Below are 14767 nucleotides of genomic sequence, written 5' to 3' on the forward strand. Positions count from 1 at the left end.
GGTGTTGCACCATCACCACCATAAGTCTTGAACCACGTTCAAGCTCAAACTTGAGTTACTTGTCTGTTTGCTTACTTGGGAAAAAGGATTAAACCCGAGACATCCATGTTTGGTATTATCGATGGTGTAAACAGAAGAGGTAGACCATACAGAGAATGGATAGACGACATAATGTACTGGTGTGGAATGGGTTTACAGAAACTGCGACACCACTGTGCACAGGACAAAGAAAGGCGGAAGAAAGGTGCCGGTTTAGTTGGCCGAGTGGTTGGCGTATCCGCTCTCCAGCCAAAAGACTGCAGGTTCGAATCCCGCCGTGGGCATGGATGTTTGTGATTGTCTGTGAAAGTACTAGTGGTGGTAGTCGGCGGTAGATGGCGTTGGTGTTAGATGATGAAGTTTGGTGGAGTAGTGAGATGCCCTCCCTCGATGAGTCTTTGGACTCTGGAGGTGTGATGGAATAATAATAATAATAATAAAAAGAAGATAGTGAAGGAGGCTTCCAACGGGCAGTGAGCCCATGGTTCGTGATGATGATGATGAATATTCACTCCGTAGTAAATAATTTTATCCTCAGTTCTATTTACGTGATATTATTTATTTTGAACACCTCTTATCTCCTGCACAACAACTTATCTGATGTCTTTCAAAGACCTGTAGGACTTAAAAATCCTCATTTTATTGTCCTGATTTCTGAACTTTTTATGTTAAAGGTACATGTAGTTTCGATCATCCTTATTTAATTTGAATCTGAATTTGAATTTGAATTTGAATTTGAATCTTATTAGTTATTAATTTTGCCGTGAACGCTTTTCAAGTCCGTTTGCAAACGAACAGTGACTCTCGCTCTGGTGATTTTTATTGTTCAATGGGGGATATTATTCCTTGTACTGCAGTCTCGCAATTCTGTTTATTAAGCAACAGTCGTTAAGTAATGCCTTAATATCGTGAATGCCTGATATATTATGTTATAGGTACATTTCCTGACATTCATAACTTCTTCAAGTATCACACAGTAGTGAAGTATGACATTGAATTTTATTTTCCTATTTGTATATTGATATAACGAGAGCCGTATTCCTAAGTAGGATAGGATGCGACCTTTTTTTACGTTTTCTGAATGATGCGGCATGAGCGGTGGTTAAAATCTCTGTACTTCGATTTTATGCACTTCGGCAGGAATTTTTATTTTATTTATTATTATTATTATTTTAAAACAGTCTTCTCTACGAATAGTTGAGAAGTATAAAACATTACTGTCGTGATAAGGTGGGCAGAATCTTACTCTAATGATAACATGGTCTGTTTTCAAGTTACTTCAGGTCTTTAGTAAGCGAGACTTTGTAGTGCCTGGTTGGAAGATTAGCCACCTGCCAAATAACGATTCAAATACATTCATATCACAGTACTATTAAAGTCCATGGTCTGTTAGTAGTAAAAGAGAAACACAATCTGCTTGCCCACTCATATCGACAAATGCTATCATATCATATTCATATCTTTTCATGTAAATAACATATGCTTCAGTTTCCTTGATAAGTGTTACATATGGCTAATCACGTCGTTTATTACTCAATGTAGCCAGAATTTTTCTGATCTTAAGTTTTTATATCTTCTCCATCATCTTTGATTTCTTTTGTAGAGCTCTTTTCTTCATTTCTGAGTTTGCAATTGCCTCCAGAATATTTTAAAATTTATCCTTTATATTATTTTCAACATATACTGTATATTGTTTTCAGAATGTTGATTCTAGCATTTGAAAGAGTAGTAAAGATTTTTTTTTATTGTTACCACTTCTCGTTTTAGCGTGCCGAAGCAGGAAATTTCGTATATTTGAATGGCTGTTTGAAAGCTGTACAAAATAGTCGGTTAACAAGCTTTTTTGCTCTGTCAATTGCGTGTCTCCTCGTGTTTGTGCTTCAGGTAAGCAGAGGTAAACTTGATTCATTCACATCCCTGAATTTCATAAAGTTCAATTAATGAATTATTTTTTTTGTTATTATTCTAGCTGGCATATCTCTTATTGGCGGTTAAATTTAGGAAGGCAATCCTCCTACTCATCCACTTTGAAGAGCTAAAAAAAAGGGCTGCCATCAGCAAGTATGAAAGCCGTTTTGGTTCTCCTGCTCGTTCCTCTTCTTCTGCTGATCGGCATCTTGCTTCTGCTGATATTACTGATACTAGCCTAACATATTTAAAAGAGTAGCTAACTATATTGACTCTCCTCTGACACTTGTAGTTAGTCTCTCTCTCAATAAAAAAAATATATTATGAATGCAATCGATTATTTGTTTTAATCGTACGTATGGAGTGGTGTTTACATTCTATTTGTTATTAATGTCAACTAGCAAACGGATTCAACGCAAGGAATTAATTTCATCGCAACACATTCACTTAGATTGGTTGGGTTGAAGCCGAGAAGCATAAGTTTCTTTCTTTTCTTTTTCTTTTTTTCTTTTATTGAATGTGTGAGAAATTGAATAGCCAAAATTAGTCAAAATGAAGAAAAATATCTAAAAGCCTTTTATTTTCAAGGGAAAGTAAGCAGAGCTATTTTATCCCTAACATTTTTTGAAAATTATAGTTAAAATAGGCATAAATCTTGGCAAGTGTCTACTGTATCATGGTCTGAAAATTTGAGAGTTCTACTACAAAGTCGATTTTTTGAGTTTCCCTTGTTGTAAAAGCCGAGTTTTCCAGAAAGGGAAAACACTACTTTCCCCTTCCAAAGGTAGGCTAACTTGAGAATCAGCTGAACCCTATATAAAGTTATCTGCGGTGACTAGTAAAATCGAGCCTTATAAGGATCTTTCTTTTATTGGTTTAGAGCGTGCAGGAAAAGTCCATTTCCATAGGCCACGCATGCACTAGTTGAAAACACATTTATTTAAATATTAAATATACAGTACTATACAAATGACCACTATTACGTATTTCATATGAAAAATCCAAGACACACACACACACACACACACACATGTACTGTATATATTATGTGCTTACCAATCTAAGATAAACCCCACCAACTTCAGACATTCCAACTTTATTTGAAAGCTCCAGAGATAGTGTATGCAGATTCCCTATCATCACTTTTATATGAATTCACAACTAGTTGAACACCGATTCTCTGTTTACATAAATGAACTCATGGATACTAACTGGGGTATTTGCAATGGAAAGGAGGGATTCAGAAATGAAACTATCCTCCCTCATCTTGGATTTGAAAACAGACTTTAAAACACAGAAATAGACTAATGACTTTGCTTACTTCTCGAAAATGTTTACTAGGACATTTCTCATATTCCAGTTTCTAAATCGACTAGAAATCTAGAGCCGGTTATTTGTGTTTCTTGTTGAATAGAGCCTTTGTATCTCGGTCGGAAACACCTGGGTTCGATTCCTGTCTATGACGTGAGGAACTTTTATCTGGTCTCTTTCGACTAAAGGTAAGGTCTGACACGTAAATAGAGGGTTTTTTTCACCCAGAAACTATGGTTTTTCATTCCCTCAGAACAGGTAAACCGTCCCCGTGAACACATACGGATTTGCAGTCATAAATGCATACTTAATCCCTCATTAAGAGGGCTCAATCAGTCCTAAGGGAGAGTGAGGTACGGGGGGGGGAACCTCATACGAAAGCAATAATTAGAATACACAGAATAATGGGACAGTCATTAAATCTTTCGCTCCAATTAAATAGCTTTTTTTGCTGTTGTTTTCATTATTTATCTTTACTATTTGTAAATACCTTTTCTCGTGATCAAAAAAAAAAAGAGCCATATGTTTACATTTTTCCTTTCTTATTACAAAATTTCAGGCTTTTTTTTTTTTTTTTTTCCAAGCAACACAATATATTTGGAGGTAGATTTTTCCCTTCCCGGCAACCGGAGTTTTTTTTTTTTTTCCCCTCACAAATAGACACATCGTTCCATACAATAAATGCGATTGGTAGACAAAATAAACTGACATTTTATGACCTTAGCTGCCTTCCCACTTGACGGCTGTTTTCAGCTGTCAAGTGGGAGGATATCAGCCGCACCATTATTCATCAATGCAAAGAGACTAGTGTTAAAGTTCAGTTGAATTGAATACAGATCTTTCTTAGGATGAATGGATTGCACTGTAGCGCACTAATAGGCTAATCCGCTGTGGTTAATTCAACCACGCGACGGATTTTTTGACAGATGTTAATTGAGAGGTTGCCTGCAGAAATTACCTCCCGTAATGCTTGAGTACCCGAAGGCAGACGAAGAGTAACTTTAAGTTACTCCATTTCTCAAGTAAGCAAACAGTCAAGTTTGCGCCTGCAAGTATTGCAAGTCAAGGTGATCGCACACGTCGTGCAAGACCAAGGCAACTCATGGTAAAAGATGGAAAAGCTCTGATCACTATTCTTAATATTTACCCTTAATGCAAAGCACATCTCCTAGAGATGTATGATGCTATGTATTAAAGGCAAGGGCCACTACCCAGACCGGTTTCGACCTTTATTGAGATCTCATCAGTGGGAGCCGGGCTAGAAATACCAAGATTTTAGTAATACAGAGCTTATAAGTATTTTACCAGAACAAGTTACTATAAGGTGTTTTAACCTTATTAAATAAAAATCTCAGGAGGAGAGATAGACGTAGAAAGTATTTTACCTTGGGTATAATAAATGTTAAAGATACCAAGCTATTTTAAACCTTGTTTTACTCCATTTCGCAAGTAAGCAAACAGTCAAGTTTGCGCCTGCAAGTATTGCAAGTCAAGGTGATCCCACATGTAGTGTGGGATCACCTTGACTAAATAAATATATATATATATACATATATATATATATATATATATATATATATACAGGGTGTTCGGGATAAATTTGACATATTTATAATTAATTATATTTTTCCGTAAGTTACATGTATTAACACACACTTCTCTTCATTTAAAAGTTTGGACCCTTCTTCATTCATATACAAGATGTCAGAAAGGATGGATAGCTGGAACCCACCTGAATCATGGAAGAGAATAACTTGTATCATGATGATTCGTGCCCGCCATCAAAATAAGGATATTACGACTGCTGCCCAATGCTCCCTGAATACAGTAAAAACAATCAGGCATGAACTAGAGACTTGCAATGGTGACTACGAGGATGTAGCAAGAAGAAAGATCCCTAGCAGACGATCTGATTGCGTTCGTACAGCAGAATTCCTCGCAAATCTGCAGGAACAGGTGTTGAAGAACCCTGGCATTGGAATTCGGGCTTTGTTCGTGGAGTTGCTAACTGTAGTCAAGCCCTGGATAACAAGGGTAGCCAATGGTAGGCCGTATGTATGGCAGCAGGATTCGGCCCCTTGCCACACCTCTGGGAAAAGTCAAAAATGGTTGTCTGAAAATTTCTACGACTTCACCAGTCCAAATGTTTGGCCTCCAAACTCCCCAGACCTTAACCCCATGGATTATTTTGTATGGGGCGCAGTTGAAAAAGACACCAATCGCACTTCCAGTAATACAAAAGCCCAGTTAATGGATAAAATTAAAACAGTTTTTTGCGCCTTTCCCAGGGTGACTGTAGCATCAGCTTGTTCGAGGTTCCGAAGCAGAATTGAAGCTGTGATCGATGCTAATGGTGGTTATTTTGAGTAAATCTTGTTGATAGTATTGTAATTAACTCTGCCTGTAATGTTTTTTTGTCAATTCATTAAATTTAATAGATACAAAGAAGATTTTCTTTTTCCTTACGAAACTGTCAAATTTATCCCGAACACCCTGTATATATATATATATATATATATATATATATATATATATATATATACATATATATATATATATATATATATATATATACATATATATATATATAGAGAGAGAGAGAGAGAGAGGATTTATTTATGTACAGTACTTAATTTTAATGAAGGGCCTGTTTGCTACATTTCTTTATCAGGATACTTTTGTCACAATGTACAATATTGTAGACGGAAGGACTTGAAATTCATGCATGGTCTTCTTCAGTCACTTCAAGCCTTCAATAGGCAATGACAGTTATCACAACAGGCGACGAAACTCAACTAGCCACCTAATAACATGTTAAAACATCCATGCTAGAGCAGGATTCTAGTCAAAAATAGAAACGTGTCTAATCATACACTCGGACCAGCCTTGTGCTGCACTTAACATATTGTTGTTGCCTGTGGTGGTATTCAGAATCACTGTCGCTGTTTCATTAATAATAACGTCGAAGCTTACTTTCGGTGATGATTTTTAAGGAAAAAAAAAACTTTTACCTATTCCTAAAAATATGCTTTAATAATTGTAATATGACCGTTATAATATGGATTCCGACGACAGTCACTTAAAATATAGAATAACTGAACCATCTGGTGTCAAGTTTGCTCTAAAATCATATTTAACGGAGCAGATAAATCTGAAAAAGTAAATAGCTTGTGTCCGATTATAGGACCGAAAAACTAACGATTTTTTTTGTTTTCATGGGTTAATTAATTAACCAATTAATTATCTATTAATTAATTAGGATATTTACAGTCTCTTAGCCTTCACATGATATGTGAAGACTGACTTAGTCTTGCCAAGTCCAGGTGGTTTTAGTCACATAAACACTGATAAAGTGTTGATATTTGTTTACTTATTCGCTTTCATGGTTTTATATTTTACTGCATATTTGCGATTTTTTTTTTTTTTTTTTTTTTTGTGATCGGGCAAGAGCAATATTTGACATGGCAATTTCTCCAAATTTATTCCCAACAGATTCTACTTGAAAAATCCAAGTTTTCGGACCACACTTTACCAAAAAAAAGTAATTTAAAAAAACTTGCGTGATATAACTGCGATGATAAGGTTTTTCAGTCTGAATCACTCTTCCAGAAATATGTTATCTCGTAAACAGTAAACTTAGATAGGTAATTACTCCTGCTGTCTTTGCGTTTCTCCCAAATACTGTGGTTTTAGGATGTACAGTTAACAAATATTTGTAGGAGTTTTACTTTAATTTTATAATATTTTTAATTGGATTGCAATTTAAAAAAAGTAGATATCAGATTTCATTTTTATGAAATTTAACACACAACACAACACTGAAATTTGAAAAAAAAAATTACATTAAAAAATTGAACTTCGAACATTTAAATTTTTATGGGAATCCCACTCACAAAGAGTTGTTAGCCGACAATATATTGTATTAGTACCGCAGAAGGAGTAAGACATAATCCGCAAACCTTACTATACAGATATAACATGAAACCTTTTCGTCACTTCAGGCCTCTAATAAGAAAGGTCTACCGTACTCTCCCACCAACGATTCATCTGCTAACTACAGACATTAAAAAAATACATCCACACCCACCATCGAACCTTTGGTTGGATAGAAAATATGCTAACTGCTTGGCTAACTAGGTTGATGACTGCGTTTTTCACTATCCTCTTAAGCAATGCATTCATGCAAAAAAAAAAAAAACATGCTCATCTCCTTACCCACCATCCCCTTTTGCAATTTCCAGGAATAGCCTCTTGTCTTGTTAATTAGAGAGATCTTTCCAGTGTCCATTTGCCATTAAATGGTGCGCAGAAGTAATGGAAATATTTAAAATTTCGTTTTTGATCTAAAATTTCAATTCACTACCGTTATTCTTTAACAGTATAAGTCTTCCATCGTCATCTTATCAGACTATATCATTGTGGACAAAGATGGACGACTATTCATCCAAAATTGTGAGTTTAAGTGCTTGTTTCAATCTGAAAATTAATACGTTCTCTAACATCATGTGTTTAACCATATTTGTATACGTTTTCTATTGTATTCATGTGGGATTTCATGTAGTTCTTTAAGCGTATTCAAATGTGTTAAAAAATTAGAGCGAGGACACTTTTAAATGTTCGCTTTTGTAAAAAAAAATCTCCGATAAAAAAAAAACGCAAGGCAGTATTTATCAGTATGATGCTCTAGTTTTGTATGAAGGACTAGTTTATCAAAGAGATAAATGTGATAACTAAAATGTTTCTTGAACATGATCCGAGAATACTGTTAGTGAAAACTAAAGGGAGCGTGATGTCCCATAATATCATCGGTAATAATACTTGTATCGATTCTGTTAGTTGTTCGCGTTTTAAATGCGTTGAACCTGCGCCGGTTGTTGAATTATTTGAGTTAATGAGAGCATGTAAAAAGGATAAATCTCCTGACAAAGTTGATCTTAGCCTAGGAGGTAAGGTCATTTTTTTAAAAAATTAAACAATTTGCAAGTAAGTATAGTAAAACTTCAGTTGTCTTACTGATTTATGTTTCAAATTCTGATTTTAAGTAGTGTTTTTACATACTGTTCTTCATGACGTTTGGCAATAAGAGTATTGTACACGAGACTCACAAGAATGTAGTTTTTAATGCTCCTCTACCAGTAGTCACAATGTGTTGACAATATTTCCAATTATCTATGCAAAATTGACGTTGAATTTTTACTGACCTACTTTACAAAGAAATTCTTTTTCTCTTTTACGTAACTGTGACCAGAAAGATGCCCCTGTAAATTAAATAAATAACATAAACAGAGCGTAACAATAAATAATAATATCTTTATTGTACTCAACTTTTATTATTAATCACAGAAGGGAAATAAGCATTGGAAACGTACTCGTAATAACAGAAGTTGCATCCATTTCCTGTTTCCGTTAGCAAGAAACGCATTTGTTTTGTATTAATTTCCTACTTCGTGCGACAAAACATATTCTTGCATTGCTGTAGAATACTGTAATTGGTTGCTGTCATCATTTATTGATCTGTTTAGTTTTCCCTAGGGCATGGTTGTACAATTTTTATCGCAATTAAAAAAAATGCATATAATAAAGTTGGAAGTTAATATCAACTCGTGCTTGCTGCTAAGGGATGTTCTGCTAGTATATTGATGAAGAGATAATATATCTTCTTAAAAATTTAGAAATCACAACTGTACTTGAGAAATCATGAAAAAGACAACATGCAATAATAGTAAACTACTTAATAAAATAATTTAACTGAACTTTCTTGTGGATATAAGTACCGTCGACAGGGTGTAGCATAGAGGGAGCATAGAGCGCTCTTAGTAAGCCTCACGGCGCAGGCTTAATAAGAGCGCTCGTTCAGCCATATTGCAATATTGCAATAGGCGCCATCGCTACTCTAACAATTCCTGTTAGCTTAGCAAGTGCGGAAAGAAGTTTTTTCAAGGTTAAACTGATTAAAAATTATTTGCGAACAGCAGTGACCCAAAGAAGATTGGTTAGTCTAGTAACTATATCGATAGAGACGAACATAGCTTATAATTTAAGTTTAGAAGAGCTTATAAACAGTTTTATTGTGCGATATCCCCCGTAGAGCAACCATTTAAGTAATATTATTATGTAATCGTATGCATTAATGTTTCTCTTGTAATAAAAACAAAATAGCAATTGGAGATTTTCTTATATTTTTGTCTTATAATCCATCAGGGATGATATTTAATTGTTTGCCTCAGGGCGCGATCTAATCTGGCGATGGCCCTTGATATAACCCATTCTTCTCAAGCTACTTCTACAAGAAAGAGTTCATGTTCTTTCCCATTAAAATTCTAGAAGTCAACTATTTCCTCAAGACATAAGGCTTTGCAGACTTTGAAAGGGATGATGCTCTCTTCAATAAGGGAGGGGAGGGGATTTCATATTGTCCAAGACCGAAAGTAGTCTTGGTTATTATTTTACAGATTCTCCTATTCGTAAATCTATTTATCGCAGTTCTGCCATTAGCCAAATTATTAACTTAAATAAATAATTGATAAAGTCGCTACTTGTGAACTGGATATTCTGGATTGCGAACACGCAATTGCTCATTCACCTAGAATTTATATCCTCTGTAAAGTTCACAAATCTTATATACGTCTGTGGCCGGTACTTAATGGACACAATTTTTTCACAGATTGGCCAAACTCATCTGCTAGCATAAATTCTTTAATGAAAGGGAAAAAACAGTTTATATTAAGTACACTCAATTTGTAAGGAAAATTAGTAATTTTCAACTAAATCCTAATGACATAACCACTCAACAGGCCATGATTTGTATAACGTCAAGGTTACCATGGATTCGAAGTGCATATTGAAATTGTAATGCTATTGAGATTACATTAAAATATATGATTGATATGAAGTGTATGAGAAGTGATGTATTTTATCCACATTGACGTCGATGTGGTTAATAATTCCTGTTATTGTAACTTCCTGTTTACATATATCACTTTAGCAAACATTACAGATTTATTAAAAGGATATGATTTCCTTTCTGGGCTTTCTGATTATTCCAGTTTGTAGCCCAATTTTGGATTATTTTGACTCAATGCGCCATTCTACAAGCAAATAAGAGTTTCACAAGCTCGCTTATTTTTAATCCTTTTGTTAATTATTTTATGAAATTCGAAACCAAAGTCATTTACTTATCTACTTTTTTACTATGCATCTGGTTTAATTGTGCTTGATAGGCTTGTTTTCTGGCTTTATAGAGGTAAACGTTTTGAATTTCAGTTTACGGTTGAAAAAGAGTGGCATTTGGGAATCCAACCTATGTTGGCTACTACATACATAAAGGGTTATTATCACGTAATACCCACCCCTAAGTAGTCCAAAGACTCATCTCGGGCGGACAGCCTACTGCACACAAGCCACTGTCTATACCACTCTATCCACTAGCTAAACATAATGTCACTATCTACACGCTGCGCCACCTACAGTTCATCAGTAGTAGTTTTATCTGAAAATTGCGAGCGGTGCGTTCTCTGGCCGATCTCCTTGTTATTATGCAGGATGAAAACCACGAGTTTCGAGGATAAAATCCCTACTACCTCCTCATAAGATCGGTTAGCTCACCTTATTGAAAAAAGCCTACATAAAGATTCTTGTCGTCACGACGAGAATTGAACTCGCGTCTTTTTTGTGGATGGACGCAATGATCAGTCGTTCTTCCAATTGCTCTCCGGAAGCTCTGTGGAGATATATCAAGAAAAGTTTAGTATCTAAGATCAGTCCCCATGAGGTAATACTTGAATATCCGTCTCTTGCATTCAAGCTTGATCAGTAAAAAATACTGGAAGCTTAATAAAACATGACATAGGCGCTCTTTAAAAAAACTATTTTTCTTCTTTGCTATAGCATATAAAAAGAAAATAGTCTCAACATAAATAACACTACACTGGCGCCTCCACGAATACACCATATACATACTCTCTGCAAGAGTTATGACTTCACTCAGACACAGAAAGAGAAAGAACCGCCGAGAATATGGTGAAGAATAGAAACGTGGACGTAGGAACTTAATGGTTCGCATTATTCGAATCATTAAGTCAAAAATGATTTAACACCACAAAATTTTCTCCAACATTTCATGGACATCCTCATTAAAATAATTGGACTTAAGCACTCATAACAAAATTCAACAAAGTGACATCAGCAGTTAAGTAAATAACAGTCATTTCATACTAAAGTACAAACAAGAGCAATTTATATATTTAAAATTTAAAATAAAGAGCCAATAGGCTTCACTTCGGCGATGTAACATTATTTAAATTAAGGGGATATTAAATCCTACATTATTTCAAAGCCGAATAAGAAACTCAAAGATAGGCATACCGAATATAGCAAACTATAAACGTTTCAGCGAATTGTAACCTACGCTAAAGCACATGGTCCAACACTAGGGCAACTCGTTGCAAAGGTGTAAAAGTTCTGATCACTATTCTTAGTATTTCCCATAATGTAAAACCTATCTCCTAGGAGATGTATGATATGACGTTATACATTATGGTGGAAGGTCACTACTCAGACCGGTTTCGACCTTTATTGAGGTCTCATCAGTGAGTAGGTAGACCAAGGTAATACTGAAGTTATAGCGAAGAGAACTTTTATATACTTTGCTTGCTCTTTATTTTAAATAATTTATGGGTGCACCTTTTTGACAACTCGTATAGAAAAGTATATAAAAGTTCTCTTCGCTATAACTTCAATATTACCTTGGCCTACCTACTCACTGATGAGACCTCAATAAAGGTCGAAACCGGTCTGAGTAGTGACCTTCCACCATAATGTATAACATCATATCATACATCTCCTAGGAGATGGGTTTTACATTATGGGAAATACTAAGAATAGTGATCAGAACTTTTACACCTTTGCAACAAGTTGCCCTAGTGTTGAACTATGTGCTTTAGCATACGCTACAATTCGCCGAAACGTTTATAGTTTGCTATATTCGGCATTAAACTCTTTGATTCCTATCTTTGAGTTTCTTATTCGGCTTTGAAATAATGTAGGATTTAATATCCCCTTAATTTAAGAAATTTAAATATTTAAAAAAAAATCAAGACGAGTCGAATCCAGGAGAACTATTTTCCATAAAGGAGATAAAAGTAGTCAATTCGAATTGCAATGTAATAGGCCTTGTTTCCTCTCCTTATGAAGAGGAAAAATTTAGATATTTTGGTATTAAAATTTGTTTCACGTTAATTATGCGTATTATTAATTTGGGCTAAATGTAATTGAGCAAGACACTCAGCCAAAATGGTGAACAGTCGTTAAGATTAACACTCAGAATGTTCTGAAGAGCATTATAAGTACCAAAAAAAAACGCGTATCCAAGATTTCGTTACAGTGAATAATCTTGGTTTTTCTTCTTTCGAATGCTACGACTTGTATTAATTTTAAGACTGACTACAAGACCAAATTCTTCAGCCTTCTTTGAGTATGTGCTGTAGTCCATACATCTCTGATGCGAAAAAATATAAAAGTAAAGTAATATAAATACACTGTACTACTGGACGAACGCTCGTGTTGTGTGTGTGTGTGTGTGTGTGTGTGTGTGTGTGTGTGTGTGTGTGTGTGTGTGTGTGTGTGTGTGTGTGTGTGTGTGTGTGTGTGTGTGTGTGTGTGTGATATGAATTGCTTTTACTTCCCATTCATTATAATGTTACATTGGACAGATATTCACCAAAGACATTAATTGATGGATCCAATTAAATACTGTAATTCAGTATGATCTTTGCGAAGCCTCAACGCTTTTTCGTCGTCGTAAACACTTCTGAGTATTAACCTTAAAATCTATGCAAAGTTTAGCTTTATTTCGTAATTAATGAGAATTCTACCTTTGCATAGATTTTAAGGTTGATACTCAGTGTTTAGATCAGGTACTTACGTGAACATATTTTGAGCCGTCCAGTTTAATATATCTTTACTTAAAAATACAATTTTAATATCAACAGAAACAGAGAATTTAATATAACAGAGAATCACTGCGATGATTTGGCATCTAAAGATCGCTTTTTGTGAAGAGTTTCCTTAATTTTAATTTAAAATAATATCATCATATTTACTATTCATATCATTGCTGGCAGAAGGCGTGCTGTGTAAGTAACCATTTTACAGATACTACCACGAATCAGTTACTTGAAGACATAATTTATTTTCCACATTCTCGTTGAACTATTCTTTAATCAGCAGCAGTATCAGTCCTGATGAAAAAAGCTAGAAGCGAATAACCTGTAAATAAAATACTGTGATTACTTCAGACTTGCTCAGTGCAGTAATAAAACCCATTGGATATTTATTTACACTTCTTAGATTTCTCCTTTAAAAATAGAATGGGTACACACTATTGAAAGATGAAGAAACTGTTTAACGATTAACAAGTCATATGATCAAAGATCAGTGTCAACGTCTTTTACGAAAGATATAAGTTTTCATTTTTTTTATTTTTTTAATTACAATCATACCCACATGAGGTTGCAAATGATTATATGATCTGGTAATCCTCTAGATTTCAAATATGGTAATTTTAAGCTACTCTGACCTCCAATACGCACAATAGTGTTCTCATGATGACAGTTACCTGACAATAAACTGTGATTCTTGCTGCTTATCACGTGACTTAGTATAATTTAATGGGACATGATTACTGATAGGCGCTGCTCCAGATTACTAGCCCTTAAAGTGTTTAGATCATAAGTCTTCATTCATTCATCGGAGGTTTATGATGCTAAATTAGTTTGTTCTGTAATTCAATTATTTATACACCAACAGCTGAAAATTCAAAGTACATAACATTATTTCTCCAAACTCTCCCATTAGTTCAATTATTTCTTTCAAAAGAGGATAAAAATCCAATGTGAGAATAAAAATTCTCACATTGTGAGAATTATAACTACTTGCAAACACTAAGCATATAGTGGATTCGGTAATATTCATAAATTGTAGTTGACAAAAAAGGAGGATGTTATAGAATGAGCTATTAGTATTTGTGCAGGATTGTACTGAGGACCAGATATTAGGATTATCATTATCAGTGGTGTAGCTAGATTACTGGCGCTTTTGGAAAATTCGCAGCTATGCGCCTTTTTCAGTGAGACAATTTCGAAAAGTGATAAAACAGTTAGGTGTTAGAAAGGCCCACATTCACTGGACCTTTCTAACACCGGCTCCCTTGGCAACTCCTCCAATGCCTCTGATCACTATAGGTACCACTCAAAAAAAAAAAAAAAGGAATGAAAAACGAAAAATTATTTTGCATAAGGATGAACAACTTTGTATTTTTATTTCAAATATTTTATTGTATTACCAACTCAAGTAGATGACCAGTGAATAACATAAATTACACTTCATAGAATATATATATATATATGTGTGTGTGTGTGTGTGTGTGTGTGTGTGTGTGTGTGTGTGTGTGTGTGTGTGTCTGTCTGTGTGTTTGCCACAACACAATATTTTAAGGTTCTATATTCTATTT

General features: G+C 34.7%; 2 protein-coding genes across 2 annotated transcripts in view; both read left to right on the forward strand.

Annotated features, from left to right (window-relative positions):
• LOC150106781 (uncharacterized) overlaps positions 1 to 2269 on the forward strand; it is a 29074-nt gene extending 26805 nt beyond the window's left edge. Inside the window, exons 6-7 of the mRNA XM_090393480.1 lie at positions 1807 to 1923; positions 2009 to 2269. Of these exons, the coding sequence (XP_090249606.1) occupies positions 1807 to 1923; positions 2009 to 2206 (315 nt within the window). The 3' untranslated portion in view covers positions 2207 to 2269. The remainder of the gene's footprint in view (positions 1 to 1806; positions 1924 to 2008) is intronic.
• A 5724-nt stretch (positions 2270 to 7993) lies between these two features.
• The window catches only part of LOC150106782 (aspartate aminotransferase, cytoplasmic-like), a 29402-nt gene continuing 22628 nt past the window's right edge, over positions 7994 to 14767 (forward strand). Inside the window, exon 1 of the mRNA XM_090393481.1 lies at positions 7994 to 8204. Coding sequence (XP_090249607.1) covers positions 7994 to 8204 — 211 coding nt within the window. The remainder of the gene's footprint in view (positions 8205 to 14767) is intronic.

This window comes from Typopeltis vanoorti, chromosome 5 (genome assembly GCF_054136105.1).
Source record: "Typopeltis vanoorti isolate ZY-2024b chromosome 5, IOZ_Tvanoo_1.0, whole genome shotgun sequence".
NCBI lineage: Eukaryota > Metazoa > Arthropoda > Arachnida > Uropygi > Thelyphonidae > Typopeltis > Typopeltis vanoorti.